This window comes from Rana temporaria, chromosome 3, assembly GCF_905171775.1.
Source record: "Rana temporaria chromosome 3, aRanTem1.1, whole genome shotgun sequence".
In the NCBI taxonomy this organism is placed as follows: domain Eukaryota; kingdom Metazoa; phylum Chordata; class Amphibia; order Anura; family Ranidae; genus Rana; species Rana temporaria.
In genome coordinates this window covers 186018009-186041423 of record NC_053491.1, presented here as the reverse complement: position 1 = coordinate 186041423, position 23415 = coordinate 186018009, and the positions used below count along the sequence as shown (strand labels likewise).

The 23415-nt window shown below is 41.8% G+C and overlaps 1 protein-coding gene across 5 annotated transcripts in view; it reads right to left on the bottom strand.

Moving 5' to 3' along the window:
• The window catches only part of OSBPL8 (oxysterol binding protein like 8), a 356358-nt gene that overhangs the window by 59474 nt on the left and 273469 nt on the right, over nucleotides 1-23415 (bottom strand). For all 5 annotated transcript variants that reach the window (XM_040343960.1, XM_040343961.1, XM_040343963.1 and 2 more), the window contains 4 exons: nucleotides 9237-9307; nucleotides 5293-5373; nucleotides 2771-2872; nucleotides 43-246 (listed from right to left, as the gene is read on the bottom strand). In XM_040343960.1, coding sequence (XP_040199894.1) covers nucleotides 43-246; nucleotides 2771-2872; nucleotides 5293-5373; nucleotides 9237-9307 — 458 coding nt within the window. The remainder of the gene's footprint in view (nucleotides 1-42; nucleotides 247-2770; nucleotides 2873-5292; nucleotides 5374-9236; nucleotides 9308-23415) is intronic.

Here is a 23415-nt window from a genome sequence, read left to right as displayed (position 1 = left end):
GATTTTTTTTTTTACTGCAGAAGAGTAGTAAGAGATATTTACCTTAACAGCCCAGATTGACTGTTCCAGTGGGTGGAAAAGTTTAAAGCAGAATCCATCCTTCTTAGATGGCCGCTCTATGATTTCACAGGCATTCAGTAGAACTGTGCCTACCCACTGTCCATTTTTGGGGGTTTTATAGATTAACAAGACTCCTGGTTTTAACACACACCACAGTTTTGTCCAGCTTTTTAATGTCCCTCTAATCTGTAAATAAACATGCAACACATTAAGGCGAAAATCCACTTCTGATAAAATACATTTCATACAATTGTTACACAAGCATTATTGTAATACTATAAAATTGTCTCGTGGTACAATTTGCAGCCAGCTACAATTTTCTAAAGCTGACAAAAAAATGTAAAATATTTCTTGTGTTAATGCACAGAACTCCACAGAAATGTTGCTTCCTGCTCATGTGATATGAGGTCCCCAACAGTGTTTCCTTATAACATCACTGGGACTCGTGATTACATCAGAAGACCCATCCTGCTCAGGAAGTAGGAAGTGGCTGCAGGCAGTGATTTGAATCCACTTATGTTTCGTTTCAATACAAACAGCAGCATGTAGGCCTCCGCAACCAGGGCAGGCTGTTTTTTTCTCCCTCGAGAGGGAACCATACTTAAAATAAAGCCAACCAATCACTAAAACAGTTAACATTGCATACCGTTTTTGGAATAACTAAGATGTAAGGCCTCTTTTCACATGGGTGCCTCTGTGAATCAGAATCCACTTGCTCGGCGGGGAATCTCTGGGCTGATCCCTGCTGAGCAGGCAAATGACAGGTCTGTGTCCGCTCTACTATGCAGGGTGGACAGGAACAAAGCCTGCTCTTGTCTATGGGGCAATCAAATGGCAACAGACCACCTGTTCGTTTCCATCTGATCCGCCAGGAAGATGGGGAATAGGTCCCCCCAACAGTCTGTTTTTGGGCTACAGAATCGGATTGCGGTGGACCGGATGACATCTGCCGCTCCATAGAAGAGACTGGAGGGTCCGATCAGGTCTGTCTGAAAAACTGCCTGTGTGAAAGAGGCCTAAAACTAATGACTGAATACCCGAACAGCAGCTACATCTGATTGGATGCCACTGCTGTTCAGCAATTTTCTGTCTGGCTCCTTTGATAATAATTGAAGGATGTTGAGTGGGAGGGTGGCAAAAGGACCACCTATATAGCCAATTTAACCCACTTCATCAGTATTCACACTGTGTATGGCCAGCTTTAAAGTCAAGTTAAATGTAAAGTACAACAGGTTTACACAGATCTTACAAGATGAGACAGATTTTCACTCAAAACAGATGCACAATTACGAAATGGTCAAGGGCAGGTTTTACTTTGTCACAGTTCTATTTTAGAACTTAGGGGGCATATATGAATAAAGCTGCCTAAATATGATGAATTTTGTCTCTTTTATTTAGCATTGCCTAGCTGTGTGATAAATTGATAAATATCCAACACAGTATTTAATTGCTCAGTAACTTCTTGGTCAGTGAAATTGCTTGGCTATTGGACGAGGTATCTTTTAGATGTCACGGGAATGCATACCTCAGCATCAGTTAGTTAGAACAATACAGAAAAGCTTGTCTGAGAGAAACATGGAGGCCTAAATGGCATCCTAAACCACCTTGCCAACAGACATGCAGCTACCAGAGGGGTACATGCACCTTTTTTGGTGCATTAGGCAGCCCAACAGAACTGGTCTTAATGAAACATACATGTGTTAATGTACCACAATAGTGCGAATGGGCCTTAAAGTGTTAGGACCTATTGTCATCTATGTGTTACGGCACTGCATACTAACCCTCATGCATTACTGCAACACACCTAAACTTTGTGTGGTGCATTGCGGTACCAACGCACGACACCCCACAGTGCACCATAAAGTACATACCGTATGTTGTGGTGCATGACTTGCTAAAAAAAAAAGGGTTGATGTGCATTTTTGATCAGTTGTGTTAGTAACATATGAATGTGTGGAAGTAACCACAGCGAGCAGCAGGGGGAGGGAGAATTCAACCCACCCACCTGGAAATATTATCAAAGTGGCATTTCAACACATGAGCCACTTGAAAAGCATAGAGCCTCTTTCTGTTTTGACCTGGTCCTGACATCGTAATTTTAAAAACCAATGTGTCTGCTGAAAGCATTAATATGACAACAGGAACTCATCGGTCACTAGAAGAATAGCTGATGCATGCATGCCTGCATATATTGTAGTTGCGTTTCAAAATCTGGCCATAACCCTTCATGGGATAAGGACAAAGGAAAACAAGAAATGGAAATGCTTATGAATTTTATAGATAACATTGTTTAAAACACTTTCAAAGGAAGATGACAGATCTGCCTGTCCTTGTGGCAATGTCAATTCCGCTGAAGCCAAGGCAAGTTTTTTTTTCCAAAAAATCAGGAAATGTCACATGCACATAGAAAGACTTTCTTCATGGAAAATGGAATACAATATAATCAGCTACACAGGTGCTGGTAATGCTCTTAAAGCATATACAAGCATTATAAAAATGAAATACTTTCTATCTACAAACTTCTAAACTCAGAAGCAATACTTAATACGTCACATTGGAAAACAATAGACTTGTGTGGCTGGACCAACAGCAGTAAGGAACTATAAAGAACTCCAGTAGAAGTGACTTCAAACTATTTGGCAAATGCTGCCATCATTGTGAATGTATGAACTTATATGTAGGAATACCTAGCATCATGTGTAGCTCTCACCTTTAGCCAATCTGCCATGACAATAACTGATGGATCTGTGATTGTACTGAGCAATTCTTTAGTGGCCCTCTTCTTCTCCTCCCTGTAATTTTTCTTTTGCACCTGAAAGGACAGAATAAACACATTACACGAATGCAGATAACAGGAGGTTTTCATGTGGAAAACACTAATCAGTTTCCAGTCTGCCTATTCTGACCTTGGGCAAGCCTAGTTATCAAAGTCAAGGTTGGAAAAAGTTGACAAAGTAGAACTAAGAACGGTGGAGGACTGCTCATCATATAACAGAGAAGGAAGTAACAAGAATTTATTCAAAAACACATTTTAAGACGGCCCCTACTTCAGGGCTTTGCAGGGTCCCCTCCTTCAAGGTGACAGAGTTAGGCTTTTATTGCTTAATCACATATCACAATCTACTAGTTAATCTAACACTACCCTCCCCACAGGTGTCCAATGCTGGTGTCTATGGATGACTATGTTGTGCCTTCATTTATGCAGTGGAGGAATGAGAGTAGCACCCTAGGACAGGAGTCGGTGCCTTCATCCTTCATTTATACAGTGGAGGAATGAGAGTAGCCACCCTAGGACAGGAGTTGTGCTACTGGCTGGATGATGAGGTGAAAATAAAGCTGGTCCTACATTATACAATTTTCTTATTCAATTTCCTTTGATTTACCTTCACCTATGTAATGCAAGGGCCTGCCTGATTGCATACAAATTGAAATTGTTTAGGTATGACCTCGTATTATATGGTTTTAGTAAATCTAAAGGAAAGTTGTACAAGAAAACTGTATAATGTATGGCCAGCCTAAAGAAAAACAAAAGCTTAAAGAAAATGAATACAGCCATAATCTAAAGACTGGTAAGCTGCAAATATTGTACATATTTAAAAAACAAAATTTTCCACTTGTGAGGTTGCTTTTACTGACATTATGTGCGGATACAAAAGGAAATGCCTTTAGGCCCCTTTCAGATGGAGCGGACTGTCAAAAGGATACGCCTGCTCAGTGGGGGGATCTCTCCGATGATTCCTGCTGAGCAGGCAGACGTCAGGTCCGTGTCTGCTCTGCAACGCAAAGCGCGCACAGAATCAGTGCACTGTTCTCTGTGGGGCGGTCGGATGGAAATGGACTGGCAGTCCGTTTCCATCTGACTGTTATCCGATCCGATGGACGGATGCAGAATGTATCTTCATTTGTTTGTTTGCATCGGACAGGATTGGATTGGATGCTGGCGGATGTCAGCAGGCACATGTTCGTTCACATCCGTCACTCCATAGAGAACAATTGGTGGTCCAATCTGGTCCACATGAAAAGCAGACAGGCAGACCCGATCGATCCACTAGTGTGAAAGGGGCCTTAATCTTAACATAAAGGTCAACCCCAACTACATCATAACAATAATATTGTTACAATTTATTTATATCATCCACGGCCATAGGAGAGAAACGTCTTTCTCAGTGGATCAGAGATCCAACCAAGCGCTGTGTGACCTCCCTGATTAAGAGGGGGTGCTGGCTTTCCGGTAAGCCTCCATTTTTGTTATGGTTTTGGGTGTCATGCCTTCAGGTGTATGATCGTCATTTCCAAACACTCTTTTCTTCCATGAGACTTTCTTTGATGGAATCCAGCTTTATATGAACTTTTTGTTTGCACAATTCCACTTCATTCACATGTGATGTAATTTAGCATAATGTGTCTTCAAACTTAATTCACGGTTATTATTGTTTATATTATGTTGATTATCTGCACATTCGTATATTTTGATATTTGTCTGTATTCGCACACATGCACTTTATTGTTTAGAGATGCATTCTTTTTACATATATTATCTGTGCCTGGCATTTGGGATATAGTGCACAGCTGCTTATTAACGTTAGTTCCTAGCACGGATATACCCTTCACATTTATTTATAACAATGCCTGAAATAAAGGTTCTCGGGCTTCATTTTATAACAGGCGCTTTTGTCGGCATGACTGAACAAAGGCTGAAACCTGACTGGTGCTACTGATTTTTGATAGCTCTGGAGAAAAAGGCAGAGGAAGAAGACCAGGGTGTACAAAGTAAGGACTGGGCACTTCGTTAAAGGCTATGGGGTGTCTCTCATTTCCAAGATCCTATACTGGTTAAAGCGGAACTAAACTCACCATGAACTCAGTGATGTACCATCCCTGGAACTCACCACTGGCCAGATTCCAAGTCTTTATTGTCCGCTGGTGCAATTTGGGGGGGGGGGCTGAGAGGACATGACTCCCGCGCATGAGCTCTGTCTCTTCTGCATGAAAAATCCTGCCTGTCCATTTTCATTTTGGAGCCTAAAGTTCCACTTAATTATAATACAGGGTTCAAATCACTGCAACATTTTGGCACACACATTCAGATGAGATGTATGCTAGCCCTTGAAAGGGCTACAGTGAATGTACTACAATGAGTTTTGAAGTGTCCCATCCTGCAGCAAGACACATTCCATAACAGATCCCCCTGACAGAAGCCACTGACATTTACCATGGTCAAAAATGACTTACCTTGAGTGATTCCTTTTTTGTAAGTTTGCTTGAGGCAGAAGCAATGTCCTTTTCAGACCCATTATATAATTTAGACTCAGACTGCAAAGGAACAACGAATTATACAGAACATTATAAATACAAATATAGGTAAAAGAACAACATTTAGGCCCCTTTCACACCAGCGGACCGATTGGATCCACCAGTCTATTTTTCAGGCAGACCTGATCGGACCACCAGTTGCTCTCTATGGGGCAGCGAATGTCAGCGGACATATGTCCACTGTCTCCTGCCGGCATCCAATCTGATATGCTAAAAACAGACAGATGAGGATACGTTTGACATCCATCGGCTGGATTGGATGACAGTCAGATGGAAACAGACATGCAGTTAGTTTCCATCCGACCGCCCCATAGGGAAGAGTTGCCTGTGTCCGTTCCGTTCCACTATGCCGTCTGTTGGTGTCCTGCCGAAAAAAGGTCCCCGGCTTGCACAGTACAAACCACAACGCTCCGGATGCTCGTGCTACTCTGCAAGGGGGCAGGTGCAGGACTGTTATAGGTTAGGATGAAGGAAAAAAGCTGGGACAGCCGCACTCCAAAAAAACTCCTCCTTTAATTAAAAATCACAAAATACATGCCACAGCAAAAAACAGCACAACAAAAGAAAAGCTGACGTTTCGCACTATGCCTTAGTGCTTCTTCATAGCTATGAAGAAGCACTAAGGCATAGTGCGAAACGTCAGCTTTTCTTTTGTTGTGCTGTTTTTTGCTGTGGCATGTATTTTGTGATTTTTAATTAAAGGAGGAGTTTTTTGGGAGTGCGGCTGTCCCAGCTTTTTTCCTTCATCCTAACCTGCATTTTGATTGCACTGCCTGCACCCTTGGCTCGGACCACAGGAATCAGATTACCTGGTTCTCTTTGAGCGGTTACCCACTCTCTCATTGCAGGACTGTTATATCGTCTAAGGGGCGGATAGCTACAGAAGAGGTCGAGTTTTCTATTGATGTGCACAGCTGATAACTTGGCCGTAGTTTTAGCAATTTACTACAAATTCGCACTGATACTGTGATAAATTGATTGTGTTACTTAGTTAAATAGGTTGTGCAAACCCGCCCATCAACATTGCAAAATGCGCCCATCAACATTGCAAATTCGTCCCCTCATTTATTCAAACACGCCCCGCAAAGACGTGTAGTTTATTGCCAATACCACCCCCAAGTTATCAGCTCTGCCCATCAATTGAAAACTTGGCCTCTTCTGTAGCTATCTGCTCCTTAAACGACATAACAGTAATGCACCAGCCCCCTTGCAGAGTAGCATGAGCATCGGGAGCGTGTGGCAGTGTCTGTCACAATATCATTGCATTGCGCCATGTTCAGTTGACTCTGAGCTATTTAATCTTCAGCTAATTCCATTGGCCCCGTTGTGGTTCAGGGAGAGAGGCATTATCCGCCGGGGGGACCCTCATCGGCAAAACACCGGCTCAGCAGGGATCAGTGGAGAGACCCCCCCCCTTAAGCAGGTGGATCTGCTTGGATGGATTCCGTTTGGTCTGAAAGGGGCCTTACCATTGTTTTCTTGTATTTTATACTGTAACAAGAATCCTATAAAAATAATGTATACCCCTGGATGATAAATCTCAGAAAAAATGTACTAGTATATCTATACACTTGAGGATACATGCTTATGAATCTGAGAAAAATGTCCTTAGAAAAACAGATTTCCTCGAACCTTTTCTATTGTTGGTAGGAAAAATCTAAAGTAAACATGTTTTTCTAAGTATTTCATATGCCATATTTAAATCTATTAATACAGTATCTGGCTACTAGAAGCTATTTCAGTTTTGGATAGATGAATGTGCTCCTTCATTACCCACTGTCTTACTCATTCTTCTGCTGAAATCTCTGTCCTTGAGCCTTCAACTCCACTCACTTACTACAATCATTGCTAGGAGGCTAAAACCCTCCTTCTCCATTCACTTTAACTTATGTAGTGCTGTAATGAAGTGGGAGTGGAAGTACAACTTCACATTCATTGCCTTTTAGATTGTAAGCTCTACCAAGCAGGGCCTCCTGAATCCTCCTCTATTAAATTGTATTGTACTGTCTGTCATTTATATGGCGCCACTGTTGGCACCATATAAATCCTGTAAAGTTATAATATAATAATTGATGGCAGTGCAGGGAGTTGGGTGTTGTAGTACAGAGATGTAGCTAGTACTGGAGACCAGCACTGAATGATTCAGCCTATTAGCAGTCACCATTTACTTATAAAATAAGTTAGATAGACTATCCTTCTAGGCTTCATTTATGAATGCCCTGACACCTTTCTTTATCTGTGAATCTGTTTTGTTGACCATTCTTACTGGCACAAGAAGAAAACTACTGTATGGAGGCAACAGCCTACTTTTATTAACCACTTGACCTCTGGAAGATTTTACTCCCTTTCATGACCAGGGAAGTTTTGGTATTTGGCACTGTGCGACGTTGACTGGCAATTGAGTGGTCATGAAATAATAATAATAAAAGGCACAATTAGACAATTAATTAATTAATAAATAAATACTTAATGAGTGATAATAAACAGTTTCATTCAATAGATAAAGTGCACAATAATTATGAAAAGTCCATAACAAGCCCTAAGGGCAATTCCTCAATGTATGCTCCAACACCGTGCTTCTAAAGTGTAATGTGCTTCAAATCTCACATGGATAGTGCTTCACCCGAAGTGATAATATAATGCGCTCACCAGATAGCCTCAGCCACCAAGTGACCTTTAAGCATGTAATAAGGAAACTTCTCGTATGGTTAATTTCACCCCTTCAAGATTCACATCAACATCAATCAGCCATAAGTGGAGGAGACTGAATTCCCATCCAATTGAAAAATGGTATATAAACGTGTTCTTCAGACATATATCCTCTATTGGATAAATCCAGCTTTTTTTTTTTTCAATTGAGTGGTAATGCAACACGGTTTTGATTTTAGGCCAAAATGTATGCTGTTACATCTTTGGTAAAAAAACAAAACCCAATAAGCGTATATTATTTGGTTTGCGTGAATGTTATAGACACTGGGATCTGTATTTCATAATTTTTTTATAATGCCGATGATCAGCGACTTATAGTGTAACTGTGATAGTGTGGCGGGCAATCTGATACTAGCTCACGCTGGCTGGGGGGGTACACAGACTGACATCAATAGTGACACTAATACGATACACTGACACTATTCTAACACTGGCTAGCAAGGGGTTAACATCTAGGGGCAATCAAGGGGTTAAATATGTGCCAAACAATGCTTTTCATGAAAAAAAAAAAAGAATGCCTGTCAGTGTTCAAAGCTCTGAGTTGTTTACAACACAAAACTCTCTTCCCTGAATGACGGAGCCGATCAGCTGGTCCCGGAGATCACACATTGGCTGGCACCCACTGATTGTCTTGTGCTGTAATAAATTACAGAACAGCCAGGGCGGTGTTTGCGTGCACCCCCTAACTGGAAGCGCGAATCACTTACCAGATATGTGATCCAGCGATCACTGCAGCAGTATATCTGCATGGGGCAGATGGGAAGCGATTAAGGCTGATTTGCTTCCTATCTACACTGGGCTGCCTGCAAGTGATTTAGCATGAACTAAAAATACTTTTTAACAGTCTCAAGTTTTTATCAGTGCCTTTCTGTTAATAGTTTCCTTGTTTTAAAGTTTTGTTTACATCGCTGCTGGTGCAAGCGCCAACTCTCTCTTATGTGTATGATTAAGGCTGATCGATTCTCATGAGCCCCTAAGTAAACCGGAGCTCTACTACGTACAATATAGCTTGGAACAAATACCAAATATTTACCCATGTATCCCAATAACTGTGCATTGCTACATAACACAAGCACATCTGGACTTCAGGGGGCATTTAGTGATAAAAGGAAGTTGAACCAGATAATAGCCAAGGAAAGCATGCATGAGATTACCTTGCTCTTGGACATGGAGTTAGAAGAGTCATCTTTACTTTGCAAAGTTTCATCCTTGCCCCTGTCGAAACCTAGAACAGATTTAAGAAAACACTTTACCGATTTACACAAAAACAATATAAAATGTAATTTTTTTTAAAGCTTTATTCATGCAGAAGTACATATATGTACTCCTATGTTAAGGGAGATCCACACAGATGCCCACATGTCATTGATTTGAATGGGCTGCCTGCACACAACACCTGTGCACCATAATCTACGAAATAGTAAGCCTGTGTGAGTGTGACCCAAAACTTGTTGATCATGAAGAATAAAAATAAGGGAAAAGATCTTCCAACTTCAGGGGGTCTTCTTCCAACTTCTCCGCTCTCCCGTTCTTCCTCCCTTCTGCCGGGCACCTCCGCTGACTTCTTCCAGCTCTTTTACCAGCGGGGGCCCAGTCTTCTGAGTCGCCTTCTTCCCTCTTCTTCGATGTTGACTCAAAGCTCCCTCCCGCTGTAATGCCGGGTGTGCGGTGCGCAACGATTTATATTGGCCTCTTATGACGTCATAGTCACAGCATGCTATGGGTGGTGACGACATAAGGGGATGGGGTAATTATGTCGTCACCACCCGGAGCATGCTGGAACTGTGGCATTATAAGAGGCCAATATAAATCGTTGCACACTGCAAACTCGGCATTACAGCGGGAGGGAGCGTCGAGTCAACATCGAAGAAGAAAAGAGGGAAAAAGGCGACGCAGAAGACTGGGCCCCCGCTGGTAAAAGAGCTGGAAGAAGACAGCGGAGGTGCCCGGCAGAAGAGAGAAAGAACCAGAGAGCGGGAGAAGAGCGCGGAGAAGTCGGAAGACCCCCCGAAGTCGGAAGAAGGGAGAAGACCGGGCCCCACTAGTAAAAGAGCTAGAAGAAGATAGCAGAGATGCCTGGCAGAAGGAAGAAAGAAGCGGAGAAGTCGGAAGACCCCCAAAGTTGCCAAATAAAATTACTTTAAAAACATGTGTAGTGTGTTTTTATTGAAATTTTTCATCCACCAGGTTAATGGGTAGGGGTACGATGTACCCCATACTCATTCACATAGGGTGGGGGCCGGGATCTGGGGGCCCCCTTATTAAAGGGGGCTCCCAGACTTCGATAAGCCCCCCACCCGCAGACCCCAACAACCAACGGCCAGGGTTGTCGGAAGAGGCCCTTGTCCCCATCAACATGAGGACAAGGTGCTTTGGGGTGGGGGGGGCCACAGGGCGCTCCCTGCCCCAAAGCATCTACCCCCCCCATGTTGAGGGCATGCCGCCTGGTACAGTTCAGGAGGGGGGGCTCGCTCGTCCCCACCCCCTTTCCTGGCTGGCCAGGCTGCGTGCTTGGATAAGGGACTGGTATGGATTTGGGGGGACCCCACACCGTTTTTTCGGCGTAGGGGGTTCCCCTTGAAATCCATACCAGACCTAAGGGCCTGGTATGCTCTTGGAGGGGGACCCATGCCGGTTTTTTATTTAAAATTTGGCATGAAGTTATCCCTCCTGGAGGCGACTTCAAGTCGCGTTGTAAGTCGTGCTGAAGTCGCCTCAAGTCACGCTGTGATTAATACTCAAGTCGTGTCCAAGTTGCCTCCCAAAGTCGCGCTGAAAGTCGCGTTGCCGCGTTTGTGAATGCGCTCTTATTAACACATATTTAGGTTTTCTTTTTTAGTTTTAATAAAATTTTACCCATACAAGATAAGTAGCAACTTTCAGAAACAGTGTATTTGCCAATACAATGATTTACAGTTTTGTGGGGTTTTTTTGCAGGTAAGGTATTACATCTGAGCACACAAGCATTTTGGAAGCAGAATTATGTAACATAATGGTATTAATAAGCATCCCAGAAAAACAAAGAAAGCAGTCATTTGAAGATTGTTAATTTAATCACAAAGACTGTGGCAACATGCCTGTTAAAGGAAAGTGATCTCTTCCATGGGAATATTTGGAGAGCAGCCTCTTGGCCACATTCAGGAGGTGCGATATCAATTTCCTATATCTGTAAAACAAGGTTATGAGGTTGGCGAATCTGCTTCCACTAAGTGGGAAAGGGTACCAGATCTCATCCCTGAGGATCCAGCGGTCTGGGTCTCTGTACCAACATGCTTAACGTTGCACTCTGATATATTATTGTTGATAGAAGCAGTAAGAGTTAAGAGAAGGATTGTGAACCAGTGTCTGTCAGAAAGGGTGCAAGACATTTTCTTTTCCTTGTAGGCCAGGTAGGCTTGAGGGTTTAGCAATATAAATATAGATAGCCACGCCAAATAAAGTAAATAACTTCATCCTGTGATCAAAATATGACCACTATATAACATGCCCAAAAATAAATCCACAATTTTAAAAATGTCCATTGATGCAAGAGCAATATAAATATAGATAGCCACGCTAAATAAAGTAAAGAACTTCATTCTGTGATCATAATATGAACCCCACTATACAACGTGCCCATAAATAAATCCACGATTTAAAAAATGTCCATTCATGCAAGAATAATTGCTGGTGCGCAATACCAATTCAGTGCCATGCATGCTATTCACCAATGGTAGAATATGAAATCCCCCACCATCCAAACTATTGATTGACTCACCAGATAAACTTTAAGAATAAGCGTCATCATCCACTCCACCAGGGATACTGTGTCCACTAAGATTTTCAATAATAAATAATAAATAGGATCCTTCAATCCTACAGGGCTCCTGATGACGCATTGAGCATGCGAAACAAGTTGAAGCATAGTGACGCAATGGTTATGTCCGTTCCTGCCTTTGGTTACCACAGCAGAGAACTGGAATGCGCGCCAGCTTCAGTGCACAGAGGGGTGAGACATTTACAGACCTGGCTTGCTGGATAGACTTAGTGCGTGTGAGTCGGCATTCGAATTTTATACTGAACTTTTCAATTGAATAGACATGTTGCGCAATGATAGCATTTTTTTCATTATACGATTGCGCGAAAGAGGAGTGCAATATAGCACACAAGCACCTTGGAGGATTGAAGGATCCCACTTATTATTGAGAATTTTAGTGGATACAGTATCCCTGGTGGAGTGGATGATAACGCTTTTTATTAAAGGTTATCTGGTGAGTGAATAGTTTGGACGGTGGTGAATTTCACATTATACCCGTGGTGAATAGCATGCAGGGCACTGAATTGGGATATTAAATCACAGAAGAGTGATTACACACCAGCAATTATTATTGCATAAATATACATGTTTTAAATTGTGGATTTATTTATGGGCACATTATATACCGTATTTTCCGCCGTATAAGACGACCTTTTGGATGCAAAAAAAATGCATCCAAAGTCGGGGGTCGTCTTATACGCTGATGACAGTCTCCGTCAGGCTGCGGGCATCCATGATTTAAAAGCCGCGCCTCCTCCCCAGACTGTTCCGTGATAGGCGGAACACAAATTTTCCCAGCAGGGCCTCTGTTCAGTGTTCCGCCTATCACGGATGCCTTCTCATCCTCGGATGAGAGGACATCCGTGATAGGCGGATACGGTAGTGGCGTTCATATTTTGAGCACATGATGTTATTTACTTTATTTAGCGCGGCTATTTATATTGGTTGATCTGCTCTTTCACATTGCAGCGAACACATTAGCTGCAGTTGACAACACATAATCATTATCACAGTTTTTGAATCGCTTATTTTTGCGCCAGTGACACATTTATGACATAGGCTTGAGGGTTTAAATGTGCCGCTGCCAAAAGCAGTTTGTATAGCAAGAGAGATGTGATGTCATAGGAAAAACCTGAAGTGGCCAAGAATTTATTTTCTAAGGGGTCCATTTATGAATACAGTTTTTCAATAAACATGACAAGCATTCACCCAGCTTTTGACGCATTCTGGCCGTATTATACCCAATATGAATTTCCTAAGCTCGTCATCTCTGTCTATTGGTCAAAACGCAATCTTTTTTCTGATTCAGGTATTTTACTGCAGAAATCATTGGATTAAGAAAAATACATCCAGAATTCATCAAAGCTGGGCGAATGCTTGCCAAATTTTATATCACCTCTGGGAGCTTTATTTTACTATCAACATGATCAATATAAAGATAACTAAAAAAAGAAAAGGAATCCTGTAAAAAGCTAACAGTTCTATTCTCAGAATAATAAAAACTGTAATAAAACAAGCATTTAGGCAGTTGTGCCAGGTAAGGTAAAAATGATATTCAACATTATTCAGCCATATAAGAAACCATATCTATTTAGTAGCACACAAACATACTACGGCTCATCTGCTGCTATAGTTGATTATTATCTGTAGTTATTAAACACAGCCGGTTGGTTGCCTTCTACGGGTCTCTGACAGTCACTGGAATGTGTCCCTTTGTGTTCCGCATCATTACTACCATTGCTACCAATGCTGGGGTAGCATTTCTTCCACTGACACCAATGCTGGGATATCATTTCTTCCACTGACACCAATGCTGGGATAGCATTTCTTCCACTGACACCAATGCTGGGATACCATTTCTTCCACTGACACCAATGCTGGGATACCATTTCTTCCACTGACACCAATGCTGGGATACCATTTCTTCCACTGACACCAATGCTGGGATAGCATTTCTTCCACTGACTCCAATGCTGGGATACCATTTCTTCCACTGACACCAATGCTGGGATAGCATTTCTTCCACTGACACCAATGCTGGGATAGCATTTATTCCACTGACACCAATGCTGGCATAGTATTTCTTCCACTGACACCAATTCTGGGATAGCATTTCTTCCACTGACACCAATGCTGGGATATCATTTCTTCCACTGACACCAATGCTGGGATACCATTTCTTCCACTGACACCAATGTTGGGGCACCATTCCTTCCACTGAAACCAATGCTGGGGCACCATTCCTCTCACTGACGCCAATGTTGGGGCACCATTCCTCCCACTGAAACCAATGCTGGGGCACCATTCCTCCCACTGAAACCAACGCTGGGGCACCATTCCTCTCACTGACACCAATGTTGGGGCACCATTCCTCCCACTGAAACCAAAGCTGGTGCACCATTCCTCTCACTGACGCCAATGACGAGGACCAATCCTCCCCATTGACACTAATGTTTGGGCACCAATCCTCCCACTAACACCAATGAATGGGTAACATTCTTCCAGATGACCACTGACACCAGTGATGGGGCACCATTTATTTTACCGACACCAATGATGGGGAAATATTACTGCAGCTAGCCACTGACACTAATGCTGGAGCCCTATTCCTCCCACTGACCCAGGGGCATTTATTATAGTCTCTGATGCCAGAATGTTCATTGCTCCCCACTTATCACTGGCATAAGGTAATTTTTACTCCTACTGACCTCCAATTCTTTTTACTCTAACGGATGCTAAACAGTGTGACCAGCAGTGACCTGGCCTTTTGGTCATAAAATTTGAGTACCACCGGTTTTAGGCTTTAAAATGCTACAATAAAAAGCCATTTGAAAGGGAAGAGTATGTGAATCTGTGGACAGGTTTTCATTGCACTTGCAAAGCTGTAGGTGGGCACATGGACATCAGAGTCTCTGAATGGAAAGAAAGCCCAACGCCAATAACAGACAAGCATTGCTCATTGGCCGATTGGGAAGTGACATTCTTCTTGGCCCTGATTCTATCAATCAAAAGACCCAGGGAATTTGAAGGGGCTGACACTATGGGTTGCATGGTGGCACCAATAATAGCTGGCAGTTCCAAAGGCGAATTGCTTGAAAACTGGACTGCAGACAGGACCCACACACTACATTATACATCTATCAAGTTATATGTGGTAAATGAGTTCTTCAAAAGGTGTGCGTTATTTCTGTTGCTCTGGCTTTGCCAAATTTCCAGTAACTTCTGTGCAGACACGGACTACTTTCAACATCTGTATGTATAAAGATGGACAGACAGCTAAATCACTGCTACTTCTTGGGTTTCCTCTTCAAGCTAATATTTGTGTCTTATAATAAGCAATGTGAGAATATGACCATAGATTTCCTATAAATGTAAGGAATGCTTGCAATCTTAAACATGTACAGGGCACTTGTTTTCCTCCTAGGAGCACTCTAGGGATTACAAGCAACAGTGAAGTGTCAGAAGCCGCAATTAATGTTCTAGGAACAAAAACAGCTATTCCAAGGAAAATCACCACTGCAGAGCACAGCAAATGAAAGCAATGATTTGTACATGATTGTCTAACAAGAACTACAGAATAAACATTATTCCATAATTACACGTTTAAAATAAAATTTGCATTTCAATTTGTAATTTTTCCATAGACTACATATTGCTATGCAACACTCAATGCACAATTACAATTCTCAAACACAGACAGCAAAGGTCTCCGTGCAAATACATAACCTAGTGAGGTAATAAATATTTTATATGTACCTGGAATTATCCAAACAAACAATAACATATTTTGCAGGTGGGGATGGAATAATATTTCAGAAAATATATTCTAGGGTTAACGCTAGTTAAAGGAGAAGTTCACTTTAAAAAAAGAATATAATAAAAATGTGCCATTTTTTTTTTGCAGGTACAAAAATATGTATTTACTATTTTTCTTTGTAAGAGCCTGAAAAGCATTGCACCTGCAATCAGCAGATTGCAGTTTCAGGAAGACTCAAGTGCTCAACAGCACCCTGGTAGTTCATTGAGAACTACAGGCCAACAGCCGCAAAGGCTGTTGGTACCTGTAGTTCATTGATTCACAGGGATCTGTGAATTAATGACGCAGACAAGTGGGTGAAGCCCTGCATGGTCACACTCTCTTTAAATAGACAGAAGATCCCCGGCCTGCTGTCACAGGGAGTGCGGGGAACGGGCACGTTACATGTTCCACCCTAAAAACGGGTAAAACATGCAACATGTTGCCAAAGGTGAACTTCTACTTTAAAGTGGATGTAAACCCGAAAAATTTCTATTCATTTTTTGATGTCACAATGTAGAGTATACGATTTCCTATCATCTGTGCCCAGTCTTGCCACACAGAGTTAATTCAGCTCTGAGCAATCCTCTTTTATTGTTCAGTGAAATAAAACGGGCTTACAGAGAAAAACCTTAGTCTGTTCCGCCCCCTTGCTGTGAGTGACAGGTTATTTACATATCTCATGCACTAGCATTATTTTTTAAATTCCCACCCCCACTCCTTTTCTGAAGTCATGTGGTTACTTTTCTGGATTTTGACTGGATGTTAGTGATCATAGCAGAATTCAGTGAAAGGGGAGTGTAGAGGTGGGCGGAAAGTGTACTGACATCACAACTCCACCCACAGAGCTCCAGACAACAGATCCACCCACAGAATCTGCAGTTTTTCAGTTCTTATAACAGACAGAGGAGAGACATTTGACAGATGAGGATACATGCAGGAGACATGTATATTCTTATAGAGCAGCACTATGGCAGTAGTTTAGAAAGGATGAGAGTGGCTTTACATCCACTTTAAGCACAACTACTAAATGAATCATTTTCCCTTAATCATAAAGGCCGCAGCTAGAAATGTCAGGAGGGTATAGGAGAAGTATAGCCAAAGCATTTTTTGCTACACTTCTCCTATGGATCACAGGAGTGCAGTTCGCTCTGTACTCCTGGGACCTATTTTCTGCCTGAGCCAGCCTCCCACATCCCTCTCAAAGCCCAGTGCAGAGCAGAGAGCTGATGACAAACAGTCCTAGGTCTCTGTGCATAGCGGAGGGAGAGAACCGAGAGATCAGCGGTGTCCGATCGCTTAGTTCTTGTGGTATTATCGGTAGGTTACAGCTGCAGCTGGGATCGGTGCTGAAGCCATCTAAGCAAAAAAGTATTTTTTTCTCTGCATTTCCGAATATCTCTTTTAACTCCAGTCTGGAAAAAATAAAGAGTCAGCAGCTACAGTATTTCTAATATAAGGACATTTACCTGTCCAGGGATCCCATGATGTCAGCACCCAAGCCAATTCGGCTTTGAATGCCGACACCGGCATTTTAAGTAAGGGGGGGTAAAGGAGGCAGCTGGGGGGGGGGGGGGAAAGAAGGAGGGGCTGGAAATGCTCGGAGATTGGCTGAATGGAGCAAAGTACGGAGATACCCTAAATAAGAACCTGTACTACAGTGCTCAGGACCTCAGACTGGGCCGAAATTTCACCTTCCAACATGACAGCGCTCCAAGCACGCAGCCAAGACAACACAGGGGTGGCTTAAAGTGGAAGTAAACCTATCCATAAAACCATTTCATTTCTGGCATGTAACACTCCCATTGGTTGCGCTCTCAACCAAACTGTCAAACCATTCAATGGCTGGTGTCTAAACTAATCACATGTGCAGCATCATGACAGTTGTAGATTAAACAGAGGCAAAGATGGCAGGTTCCTTGGCTGAAAACGATAGGGGGGTTTACTTACACTTTAAGGACAACTCTGCATATCCTAGAGTGGCCAAGCCAGAGCCTTTGATCAAATTGAACATGCCAGTACATGACATACAGAGAGTGATATAAACAATTTGGGAACACACAGATTCTCAAGCAAACTATAAAGTAATAAAAACACTTTTCTAAATGTAATGACCACTTGCTTCCATTTTGTTTCTTGTACAAGCATGTGCCATTTTAAAACATTGTCCTTTTAGCTACTATTAATTTTAACATCTACTAGTTGTTTACGTCTTAAAAAAAAAAGAATAAAAAAAAAAATGAATGGCTATTTGAACTTTTAACTAAAGCAAACATGCCCAACAAAGCACAGCGTGTGAGGATACGATTTGAAAGAAATGGAGTGTGTGCTGCCTTGGACATTCTAATCTGGGCATCCCAGGAATGCTTCAAGTCAGTGTGCTTACTTTATTGTGAACTGCAGACAATGCCCATTTGTGTGATCTAAAAATGCTGGAGAAAAACTAAAATCTTTTACACTCCCTGACATTTACAAAGGGCACTCGGACAAGGCTGTTTATTGAAACACTCCTCCATTTACCAACATATTTCAGTGTACTCTGTGTGCCAGTAAACCCAATGGACAGCTTCCAAGTACATCCATAAAAGTATAACCACTAACTATAATACATTTTGCATTAACCTTAACAAATATAGCGTAAAAAAAAAAACAGATATATGCAATATAAAATCATATTTCAGTTTTGGATAGACTTCACAATAAAACCACCAATCTTTAACATCTTTTGGCCCAAAGTTCTCAGCGAAGATAAGCGATTAAACCAAGAAAAAGAATTGCGCCAATGTAAACAAAAAGCTGTAGTATCATCACACAAGTCTGTTAAATGTTATCCAACTTAACAATAAAAAGACTTAATAGGACAGCAGGGACAAGATTTCAGTAAACCTTACAGTTGTGTGAAATGACAGGAAGGTCTCGGTAGTAAACATTCCCTTTTCAAGCAAAAATGTATTCCAAAGGACCACATTCAAGTAGGTATGTCAGTTGTACTTAAAAAAGACATTTAAGAAAGACATTTAAGTAAATGCACATTTAGAATTGCGTTCAACCCAGCGGGCTGAACTAGAAAAAAAAAAAAGGAAGAAGAAAACCTGACAGCTCAGGTCAGAGCTGCTGTACCAACAATCTGATTGATGTTAGTACAGCCATCTCCTCTACTGTGCTATAGTGTTCTGACAGGGGGTGGCCCTCCTGCCAGAGCACTCCAGTCAGCACTCTCAGCCATTGGCCTAGAGCGCTGATTAGGAGCCGATCGGCACTTTTTTTGGTCATGCCCTCTTCGACAGAGGCCGACCGAATGGGGTTTGTGGGACCGGCTGCAGTACACACAGGCTGAAAGTTGGCCGGTTTCTATTGAACCGACTGATGAGGCTCGTGTGTACGGAGCTTTAGTCATGCAACACTATACCCAAATTCTTTATATCATTTTTATTGACCATTGTTTTTTTTTTACTATACAAAGAAAAAGACTAAGACCCCACCATTGTTTTTTTTTTTACTATACAAAGAAAAATAGATATGCAAAATGTAAAATATAATCAGCGCAATAAAACACATAAAACAACAAGCAGCTGAACACTAGGATTCAATTGATAAAATTCCTGAGCATAAATATAAAGTAGGAAGTGCAGCGCTAAAAGTCCAATTAATAGAAGGTCCAAGATGGAATCCTTTCTAAAGTGACTGGTGATGAGTAAGGAGTATAATCATGCAGGTGCTGTAGCGTGGTAATGAGTAGAAACACCTCCACCAATGGTAAGTAATGGCCGCTCACCTCACCAATATGACCCTCTGTTAGATAAGGTCATAAACAGCATTCCCATATGGGTGTCTCCAATAAAGGGTATACTCCAGCAATGATAAGCACAGTCTCCAAAAGGAAGGTCAGCATTCACGCATCAGATCCAAATGTAAAAGAAAAACAGCACATAGTGTTTCTCCGTGGAGACAATATGATGAATTTTAATAAATAAAAACACATGGGAATGCTGTTTATGACCTTATCTAACAGAGGGTCATATTGGTGAGGTGAGCGGCCATTACTTACCATTGGTGGAGGTGTTTCTACTCATTACCACGCTACAGCACCTGCATGATTATACTCATTACTCATCACCAGTCACTTTAGAAAGGATTCTATCTTGGACCTTCTATTAATTGGACTTTTAGCGCTGCACTTCCTACTTTATATACAAAGAAAAAGACTAAGACCCCTTTCACACTGAAGGAATTTTCAGTAATTTTAGCACTAGAAATAGCGCCTGTAAAGTAGTTAAAAAAAAAAACGCTGGCCCTTGCTAAAGCCAAGCGCTTATAGAAGCAGTAAAGCTCTGGTGAGCTATACAATGGGAGGGTGGGACTACGATACACCTCCCTCCAACTATTATACTGGTGCCAAATGACGGCTGTAGCTGCTACCGTTCCCCATCAATTGACAGGTAAAAACATATATAAAAACACAAGCTCATAGGCAGCGCTGCAAAAGAATTAAACATACAACTATATGTATATAAAGTGCAAAACAAAATTATCAATAACGATCCGAGAGAAGACCAGGGATAAATCCCATGATCAAAGCATATGAGAAAGTCCCGGCTGATTATAAATCCATTCCGTCCATGTTTCACAGTAATCTGCCACCAACACCACCACTCGTGAAAAATGTGGGGGGGAACCACCCCTGTTGAAAATGCTCTTACCAGACGGCACTGGAAAAACAGCCTCAAATGGTCACAGGTGTTACCGAATAGATGGGACTGTCCAAGAACAGAGAAATACCAGAGCGGCGTCTCCTCCCTGGCTCTGCCAAACTAGCGCACGCTAGTCCCGATCAACGTGGTGACGTCACTTACTGGCAGTCAATATGCCCAACCCACGCGCCTGTAAAGTGCCTGAAAACTGCTATTTTCTACAATGGGTGCTTTCACACCCAGGCGGTGCGATTGCGGGACATTACAAAAAGTCCTGCAAACAGCATCTATGGGGTGTTTTGGGAGCACTGTATACAGCGATCCGAAAACGCCCCTGCCCATTGGAATGAATCCAAAGTGTCGCAACACGCTAGTGGCCGAAAAGTGCCACTTAATTAGCGCTAAAGCAAACGGCCCTTTAGCGCTTATGCGGCTGCGGTTTAGCGTGAAAGGGCTCTAAACAGTTTTGAAAAAAAAAATCCCTTACGGTTAAAAACGTATCGAATAAAATGCTAAGGCCAGTATGAACACTTCCAAAGTGACACCTTTTTCAAACGTGGACACCCCAAAGTGTTTTTTTCCCCCCAAAGTGGTTTTTTTTCCCCCAAAGTGGTTTTGGATACGAAGAAGCATGCTGGTATTGTGGTGGTCATCACAAGCTGAGTCTTTCAAAGGTGCCCTCTAAAGTCAAGTCCAATTGTTTAAAAGTGATACTAAAGGTTTAGGTATTTAAAAAAAATAACAAACATGTCATACTTGCCTCCACTGTGCAGTTCGTTTTGCACAGAGTGGCCACGATCGTCCTCTTCTGGGGTCCCTCCGCAGATCTCGCGGCTCCTCCCCGCAATAGATAACCCACTCTGGGTTGCATTAGGATGCATTAAGGTGAAAAAACACGAGGGTTAACAACCCCTTTAATTATTAGAGAAAGGACATTGCAATGGAGAGAGTTCATACCTCCCACAATCATTGGTGATCACTGGCATTTTAACCCCTCACCCCTTCACAAAACAATCCCTTTTGATTGGTGCTCACAGACGCTTCAACCCCCATTTTTAAAAAATTCCGCAACATTGGTGGATTGGGCTGCAATCCTCCCCCATCCCGTTTCGCCTTTGTAAGACAAAAGGGGGAGGGGGGGGATCTCCAATGTAAACAAAAATACTGTTACTTTTTGTGATACTTGTCTACGGCCATCACAGAAACCACTAGAGACACAGCCACTGTTAACTCTGTGTCTTTGGCCTGTGATCAACACTAGGATGTTTTTACTGTAACTGTCTACTGAGAATAACCGCTCTCTCAATCAGCTGATTTTTAATAACAGCCAGTAGGGATGTGGTGAAATAAATATATAGATAGAATAAATATAATAAATTGCTTTTTCCAAAACCACCAGGACCCTTATTATTTTTGTGGAATTGTCACAAACTTGTTAAAGGTCACATCCCCTTCATGAGATCTGCACACCATGAGCAGCCCTGCCCCAGCCCAGATAGACAGAATTCTTTGAATATCTTTCAAACATGGCCAGTGGCCTGTTTTACATAAAGATTTGAAACAAGAAACAAATTGTACACATTTTCTCAAGTAGTGCACCTGGAAGATGGAATGCTATTAATATAAATAGGGGTAAACAAAATGTATAAAGGTAACTTGAAAAAAAAAAAAATAATAATTGCATTTATATAGAGTAATATGTTATTTCACGCTCTTATGTAATATATAACTCTCTTATGTAATATCTGTCTGTATTTTTCATTGGTCGATTCATATATCCCCTGATGAAGCCATAAGTCGAAACATGTTGGGATAGTATACGAATATCAGATCCTTGTTCAACCAGAATCCTCGTCACGTGATCACCACAATAGAGATGTTAAATATAATCCAACAAATTGTCTTGTTTGGTTTTTAATCTTGTCCATATTAAACTATACAAAATATTTTATATATATGGTCTCCATTATTACTTGCAAGCGCCGTGATAATTCCCACCCAATTCTTCCCCCTTTTGAAACATACGTTTTTTAAAGGTGTGTTTAATACTATCCCAATGCTATATCGTAAAGAATTAAAAACTTTGTTGGACTTGCTATCTTATGCCACACAAATGCTTATTTTTGTGTTCTACTTATAACTAGAAAAACAAAATAGTTCAGAGGGCGCTGACATTGCTACAGTTAATTTGTACACACTATTGTCTTCTATTTGGGCAACCATGGGAAATTTTTAAATATTGCATTCAAAAATATAATCTGTTAGATCAGGATATATGCAACATTAACGGACATGTGTTATAAGCAGCATTGACACATTTTATTCATAGATTAGGCACTTAAAGCGGGAGTTCACCCGAATTTTTTTTTTTTTTAACATTAGATTGATGCTCATTTTGTCAAGGGGAATCGGGTGTTTTTTTAAAAATCGAAGCAGTACTTACCGTTTTAGAGACAGATCTTCTCCGCCGCTTCCGGGTATGGTCTTCGGGACTGGGCGTTCCTATTTGATTGACAGGCTTGCGACAGGCTTCCGACGGTCGCATACATCGCGTCACGAGTAGCCGAAAGAAGCCGAACGTCGGTGCAGCTCTATAAGGCGCCTGCGCACCGACGTTCGGCTACTTTCGGAAAATCGTAACGCGATGTATGCGACCGTCGGAAGCCTGTCAATCAAATAGGAACGCCCAGTCCCGCAGCCCATACCCGGAAGAGGCGGAGAAGATCACTCTCTAAAACGGTAAGTACTGCTTCGATTTAAAAAAACCCCACCTGATTCCCCTTGACAAAACGAGCCTCAATCTAATGTTAAAAATTAACTTTTTGGGTGAACCTCCACTTTAACTGATTATTCCAAAACGTGTCAATTTACTACACTTTAATACTGTATGGTAAATGCTTGAAAAAAATCTACTGGTAAAGTACAATACCATTCTACATAGTTTTATAACACTGATCATGTGAACATAGCATGTTAGACCCATTTAGAAATGTTTGTGGTTGCTTGAAGAATTAAGTGCAATGATCTGCCATGTGTCTAGATCAGTGTTT